Source organism: Camellia sinensis, chromosome 2, assembly GCF_055761805.1.
Source record: "Camellia sinensis isolate YWXY chromosome 2, ASM5576180v1, whole genome shotgun sequence".
Taxonomy (NCBI): Eukaryota; Viridiplantae; Streptophyta; class Magnoliopsida; order Ericales; family Theaceae; genus Camellia; species Camellia sinensis.
In genome coordinates this window covers 52209450-52217824 of record NC_138962.1, presented here as the reverse complement: position 1 = coordinate 52217824, position 8375 = coordinate 52209450, and the positions used below count along the sequence as shown (strand labels likewise).

The 8375-nt window shown below is 42.9% G+C and overlaps 1 protein-coding gene across 1 annotated transcript in view; it reads left to right on the top strand.

The window, feature by feature from the left end:
- Window positions 1-1366: 1366 nt before the first annotated feature.
- Window positions 1367-8375, top strand: part of LOC114273455 (uncharacterized) — a 91976-nt gene continuing 84967 nt past the window's right edge. Inside the window, exon 1 of the mRNA XM_082909442.1 lies at window positions 1367-1429. Within this exon, the coding sequence (XP_082765568.1) occupies window positions 1367-1429 (63 nt within the window). The remainder of the gene's footprint in view (window positions 1430-8375) is intronic.

The following is an 8375-nucleotide window of genomic DNA, read 5'->3' as shown; positions in this document are numbered from 1 at the left end:
AGCTCATAGAAAGGAGTAGGATATCCCTACCTCAAATCCGGAGCCCCAAGGGAGAAGATGACAAAACCCAACGTGCTCCAAATCCCGAAATTTTCAGATTAAAAAGTAGCCCTCGACGATCAACAACTTTTTTGTAAAGGCCAAAGATGAACAAATCACTCATACTAGATCAAAACCTAGAGATAAGGTAGAGTTCTAGAGTGACAGGCTCAACAATGGTGTTTTTGGAAAAGTAGGAGAGAGAAGAGAAAGTGAAAAAGTGATTTGAAAAGTCAAAACTCGGAACTTAAACCCAGTCTCCCCGCTCGAGCGTCCAACGCCCCGCTCGAGCGTCACTCACAGACTCCCGCTCGAGCGTCAACAATCCCGCTCGAGCGGCGAATACACACTCCCAGAACTTTTGCAGACAGGTCTCCCGCTCGAGCTTCCAACTCCCCGCTCGAGCGGCACTCACACAATCCCGCTCGAGCGGCCAATCCCACGCTCGAGCGTCGAACACTGCACAGGAAATACTGGATGGGTGAAACTCCCGCTCGAGCGCCAAAACCCCCGCTCGAGCGGACAGGTCAAAATCTGGGCAACTAGTTTTGGTTTCTAACCTCAACTAACCTGTAACAAATCTGCCCAACACATCTTATAACTCAAATACAAAGTAAGAAAGGATGTACACCAGGTAATAATCAACTACTATCATCCACGGACACATGTCCGGATCACCACACAACAAGGGTAAAACCGGGATCGCTATAATTATTATGGAGTCCATCCCCTCTTTCCTCCCAAACAACTATCCATACATGTGCAATGTATTTAAGTACGGTCATATTCAATGACAAACATCAAAGGATTAGTTCCAATTTACCTAGTCCACATGCAATTTCTATAACAATCAAAACTATCTTCCACCGATAGCCCAATACAGTTATCTCTAGATAGATATTCAATCTCAAACAGATAGTTTATTTAAAACTTTCAAAGGTGTGAAATAGTACACATTCAATTCTACCATTTATATCAAGGATCATCCAATTTTATATTTTCAATGACAATTTCAATTATTTATACAAATAATAATTTGATCGAATTAGGGCAAACTTTTCCCTTTTTCTTAAACATTAACCAAGTGCCAAAATCATCAAATTAAATACATCACAACGTCATTTTCAAACCCCACAATCATTTTTATCTTATTCACCAAAAGCCCTTCTTTTCCTTTATACCCAAACCCTATGTTTGTTCCAAACTAACCCAAATAACACCATTGTTACACAAATGACCAATATCCAAGTTAAATAACATATGAAGGTGTAGAAAAATCCCTTCCTCAAAGGAAGAAGTTGAGCCAAGCAAGAGTGAGACTCCAAGAATGACGAAACCCACTTTTAAGGAAGATCTTGATGCATTCTACCTTTTTCTCAAAGGCACTAAGGTGAGTAGATTGGCGAATCTAGATGAAATCTTAGAGAGAAGGTGAATTGTAGAGAGAGAGGCTCAAGAACTAGTTTTTGGAAAGTCTTAGAGAGGGAGAGAAAAGAAAAGGTGATTCAAAATGTCATCTCCTCGGACTGAAATACACGTAGTCCGCTCGAGTGTGGAAAGCCCTGCTTGAGCGTCAGATACAAGGTTCAGCTCAAGCGTGAAAAGCGTCGCTCAAGCGTGGAATGCACACTTCCAGAAGTTCTGCAGACGATGGTCCTCGCTCGACTGTAGGACTGGCCGCTCGAGTGTCCGATGCACATTTCCAGTATTTCAAACTTGCAAAAAGAAATACTGACACTTGACGATTCCCGCTCGAGCGCAAGAATGGCCGCTTGAGCGGAGGAACGAAATTGAGAAGTCCGCTCGAGCACAGGAATGCTTGCTCGAGCAGAGAGGCCAAAATCTGGGCAACGCAGGTTTTGAAAAGTAAGCAACCAACATGTCCCAAATGCACAATTACAACCTAATAACCAAAAATAGAGGGGAGACAAGGGAAAAAGATACGAATAACTACTCAAAACCATACTAACCCGAGTCCAAAATACAATAAGTAGTGGTTCAAAACCGGAATTGCTATAACCTCTCCCACTTAAAAAATTTCGTCCCCGAAATTACAAATTAAGTTCAACATCAAAATTAAACCATCCACAATAATGTTACTTTCACACATTCAATACCATGACCCATTCTCCGGTCACCCATCCTCATTGACTCGATGCACAAGTCCCACAAAAAAAAAAAAAAAAAAATTACAATTTTCCAAAACATATACAATGTTAAAACCAGGGCCCAAGTTCTCAAAATTTCATATAGCATATACAATGTTTTCCAAGTAACATAACATTAACAATATTTCGCATTCTCAATACATGTACAATGCTTACATAAAAACTTATGTTTCCAAAATGCTCATAACATATGCAATGTATTTACATTTCATTTACATATTGAAAGCCTGAAGATAAAACTAAGCATCAACAAATAAGTCCGGATATTTTTCACGGACTTCCAATTCACGCTCCCAGGTTGCTTCCTCAGCCTCGTGGTGTCTCCATAATACCTTTACTAAGGGAATTGTCTTGCCTCGCAAGACTTGGTCCCGTCTATCTAAGACTCTCACCGGTCTCTCCTCATATGAGGCATCCTCATCTACCTCCAAGTCGGTCCAATCCAATACATGCGATGGATCCGGCTCATACTTCCGAATCATACTAATATGAAACATGTCGTGAACTCAGGAAAGTTGTGGCAGCAACGCCAACCGATAAGTGACCTCTCCTATTTGCTTAAGGATCTCAAAAGGGCCAATAAACCGAGGGGACAACTTCCCACTCTTCCCAAATCTCATCAAACCCCGCCTAGGAGATATTTCAAGAACACATGATCACTCACCTCAAAAGACAAGGGTCTCCTCCTATGGTCTGTGTAGCTCTTTTGGCGACTCTGGGCCGTAACCAACCGCTTACGAATAAATGCCACCTTCTCTGTCGTTTCCCGAACTAACTCTGGGCCCAACGAAAGTGCATCACCCACCTCGGCCCAACACACCGGAGATCTACAAGGTCGGCCATACAAGGCTTCAAACGATGCCATACCAATACTTTATTGGAAAACTGTTATTGTAGGCGAACTCCACTAAGGGCAGGTGTCTCTCCCACGACCCCTTAAAATCAAGCACACAACCTCGAAGCATATCTTTAAGGATCTGAATAGTACGCTCAGACTGCCTATCAGTTTGAGGATGATACGTGGTACTAAAGGTCAATCTAGTGCCCGTGGCACTCTGCAAGCTCTGCCATAATCGAGCCGTAAAAAGCGGATCTCTATCCGAAACTATCGTCACAGGTACCCCGTGCAACCTTACTATGTCCTTGATGTACAAGTCGGCAAGATGGTTTACCGAATCACTCACGCGCATAGATATAAAATGCGATGACTTGGTCAACTGGTCAACTACCACCCAAATGGTATCACTACCCATTGAGTCCTCGGAAAGGCCCACAACAAAATCCATCGTGACATGCTCCCACTTCCACTCGGCTATAGGCAATTGTTGTAACAAACTCGCTGGCCTCTGATGCTCAGCCTTCACTTGCTGACAAGTAAGGCATTTCAATACAAACACTGCCACATCCTTCTTCATACCTCTCCACCAAAACTGGCGACTAAGGTCGTGATACATCTTTGTGCCTCCCGGATGTACTGCAAGGCGTGAATGATGAAACTGTCGAAGTACTTCCTCTCGCCAAGGCTCCGGTACAAACAGACGATCATGATATCTAACACTCAAGTCAGAATACACACTCAAGCCCCATTCTACTTTTCCACTAGAAATCTTCTCCTGGAGGGTTTCTACCTCATGGTCATCCCTTTGCGCTTCTAACACTCGATTCACAAGTGTAGGTTGTGCAACCACAGAAAACAAGTCCATAGATTCAACGGACTCACCAAGGTGCAAGTTAAACTCCCCAAGAGTACCTAACATTTTCCATTCTCTGATGGCAATACAGGCCACGCTACTAATAGACTTCCTACTTAAAGCGTCGGCCACAACATTGGCCTTCCCGGGATGATAATGCAACTCGAAGTCATAGTCCTCTATGAACTCCATCCATCTCCTTTGTCTCAAATTCAAATCTTTTTGTATAAACAAATATTTCAGACTCTTGTGATCAAAGAACACCTCGAATCTCTCACAATATAGATAGTGCCTCCAAATCTTCAAGGCAAATATCACTGTCGCTAGCTTTAAGTCGTGAGTAGGGTAATTCCTTTCATGAGTTTTCAACTGCCGCGAGCCATAGGCTACTACCTTCCCTTCTTGTATCAACACACAACCCAAACCTTCTTGTGAAGCATCACAATAAACTGAATAACCCAAACCTCTCTCCAGAATAATTAATATTAGAGCATTGGTAAGTCTAACCTTAAGCTTTTGGAATGACTTTTCACAAGTCTCGTTCCACACAAACTTAACTCCCTTTCTCGTTGGTCTAGTCAAGGAAAAGCTAGCTTAGAGGAATCTTTCACAAATCTCTGATAATACCCGGCCAATCCCAGAAAACTACGGATCTCAAAGGCATTCTTAGGCTGTGCCTAATCTTGAATTGCATCTATCTTGGATGAATCTACAGTCACCCCTTCCCTAGATACCACGTGGCCTAAGAACTTAACCTCTTTCAACCAAAACTCACACTTTCCAAATTTAGCATACAACTTATGGGCTTTAAGTAACTTAAGCACCACTCGTAAGTGTTCCTCGTGCTCCTCCTTAAAGGGTGAGTAAATCAGAATGTCATCCACAAAGACGACCACAAATCGATCTAGGAACTCACGAAAGATTCGGTTCATTAAGTCCATAAATACAGCTGGAGCATTGGTTAGCCCAAAAGGCATTGCTAAAAACTCATAATGGCCATACCGTGTACGGAATGCCGTCTTCGGGATATCCTCATCCCTTACCCTCAATTGATGGTAACTCGACCTCATGTCTATCTTGGAGAAACAACAAGACCCCTTCAACTGATCAAACAGATCATCTATACGAGGCATTGGGTACTTATTTTTAACAGCAACCCGGTTCAACTTTCGATAATCGATACAAAGTCGCAATTCTCCATCTTTCTTTTTAGCAAAGAGAGCCGATGTATCCTAATGTGAAGTACTAGGGCGTATAAAACCCTTATCTAACAACTCCTGGAGTTGAACCTTCAACTCACTCAACTCAGCAGGTGTAAACTGATATGATGCCATAGAAATCGATGCCGTGCCAAGCACTAAGTCAATAGAGAACTCAATCTCCTAGTGAGGTGGTAAACTAGTATGATCCTCAGGAAAGACATCAGGGTATTCACAAACTACCCTTGGGAACTCAACCCGGACTTCATCACACTCACTACTCTGAAGGCTAGCAAGCAGACAACTAAGTTCACTCCACCCACGCAGATTATATACCAGTGATAAGACTCTATCCACCCGATCTCCCAAAAAGTAAAAGCAATCCCTGCTCAAGGCACATATAGAAACCCTCTGGCGGTAACAGTCTATAATAGCTCGGTATGATGATAACTAGTCCATACCTAGAATAACATCAAAACTAGTCATGTCAAGCAAAACAAATGAAAATGGAAGTAGACGACCAACAACCTCTATGTCACAATCCCGACACCCCTGTTTCAAGGAAACCTCACCACCAATAGGTGACTTTACACAAATGGGAGATGCTAACTGTGCCAACTCTAACCCCAAAACCGATACAAATGTAGATGAAATAAATCAATGGGATACACCCATATCAATAAATACACTAGCAACTGAATTACAAATCAAAAAGGTACCTCTCACTACTAAATGAGTAGGCACAAGATCTGGCGCTGTAACTGCGTACACACGCTTTATTGGTCTCTGATCTACCTGTTCACCCCTCGGAGCATAAGTCTGCTGCACTGACTGAGCTGAAGAAGCTACCTAATTGGCCCTCGAGGCCTGTGCTGATTGTGCTGGATAGTGACTCTGTGTCTATCTCAAACCAGACGCATTAGATGTGCCACCCAACTGTGGGCATGACCTCTTCAGGTGCCTTGCTTGACCACACAGATAACAAGTGGGCGGCTGACCTCTACCCGGACTCTGGCCCTGAGATCGAGGCGAAGATGATGCTACTCGCTGCCCTCCTCCTCACTGTGGGCAAGCTGGAGACTTGTGACCCAACTGACCACATTTGAAACAAGTCATGTCTCCTTGACCACCTCTCCTAGAACTTGAGTTAGGTACTAGAAAGGTAGACCTCGATTGAACCCCTTGGGACTGCTGAGGGTTAGAACCCCTCTGCCTCTTACCATCTCCCTGACTATCCTGACTCCTCCTAGAGCCCCTTATCATTTCCTCCTAGAGATGAAATTCGTATATGTTTGCGTGGTTATGTGCTTATGTGGAGTGAATTACTGTTGTCCAATGTATTAGGACACGAGTGAATTCGGCACATTGTAAATGTGCTAATTATCCTTGTTACCTTTATTAGGATGTCAAGACGTGGTCGTGGTGGCGGGCATGGTAGGCCTAGGAGGCATGAGGTGCCTATACCGGATGACATTCCGGTGCAGGAAGAGGGAGTTGGTCAGGCCAACGTGGTCGAGCCAATAGGTCAACAGGCTATACGGGCCTTAGCCCGCGAAATGGCCGAAGCGTCGAGGGAATCCATGGACATTCTCAGGGTTGAGAATCAAGTCCAGGCCCAAACAGCTGAGGCAGGGCCTTCTTTTCTGAAAATGGAGTTCTTCCGGTCGAATCCGAACAAGTTTTTAGGTGATCCCAAGGAGCCACTGAAAGCAGACGAGTGGCTTGAACAGATGATGAAAACATTTGAGATGCTTGGCATGGACGATGGAGGTTTGAAAGTGACCTTGGCGTCCTTCCAGCTGAAGGGAGACACAGGTTAATGGTGGAAGTATGCACGGGGGCATATTAGAGGGACTTTGGAGGCCTTTGTTGATGCCTTCCAGGACAAGTACTTACCCGCTACTGTTAGGGAGAAGTTGAGAGACCAATTCTGTAAGCTAGTGCAGTTGAACATACCTGTGGCAGAATTCGAAGCCACCTTTACTAGCTTGTCTAGGTTCACAACTGAGCTTGTGGTGACAGAGGAGCGCCGGTGTTTAGAATTTGAGAAGAGGTTGAGGACCGGACTCATGTTCCGAGTAGCTGGGTCCATGATTAAAGACTATGGGTGCCTTGTGGAGGCGACGGCCCATCTCGAGACTATTATGCAAAATGACTATCCCACGGCGTTGCTATAGTTCCAATTAGAAATAGCAGTGATCAAGTGCCTTTCTAACAGGACTCCTAAAAACCCGTAGACCCAATCAACATCCAAGAAATTCAATCCCAAACCCAAATAATCACATAAGCATGTTTTCATATAAGCACATATTATCTGTACTTAAGTCTCTGGCAAGTGAGACAAACCCATTGTGGTACTAACCACTGCCCACATACCCAAAGTATTCAAACCCGATACGCTCTGATACCAAATTGTAATGCCCCCAAATTAATACTTAAACATTAACCAAGCATAATTAATAACTACACCAATCTGAGTAAATAATTTCTTTCATTACATGAAGTCAATGATAGTAAAGATTTTAATAGAAATAAATGCCCTAATGGCTTACACCTTTCCAAGCCTTAACTTGGTTATAACAAACATGAGCTTCGCTCATTACATCTTAAGCCCTAGGCTATACAAAATAAACAAAACATGAAGCTTTAGCTTCTCAAAGGTCCCTTCAATGCTACTGCCTTGGTGGAGGCATACCATCATTACCTGAAAATGTCATTCCAAAATAGGGTGAGCCACAACTCAGTAGAAATTATCTAGTACAATATATGAAATTTAGCAAAAATATAAGTACAAGGAGTGTAAACAATGCTTATGATAAAGCATCCAAGATTATCATTCTCAAAAGATATCAAATCTCAAATTACAATCCGGTTTCCTCCAATTCATTTCCAATCCATTTCCGATTCGTTAAGTTATCCCAATTCGTAAATCAATTTCATAGTTTCCTTAACAATCCAAATGAGATTACAATTCAATAACTTTCAAATTAAATAACACATATGTATGAGCACTCCAAGCTTTCATTTCACGAAAATTTCGTCTACGGGTAGCCGTTAAACGGGACCCATGTAAACGTAGGCTATACAAGCACTACAACTGCCATTTTACAGATATTTTGTCCGCAGGCTAGGCACCCATGTATAATTTCGGGACTTTCACCCAAGACACTTCGGCCAACTTAATTATCATGGAGTCCATCCACTCTCTTCTCCTAAACAACTATCTATACATGTGCAATGTATTTAAGTATGGTCATATTCAATGACAAACATCAAAG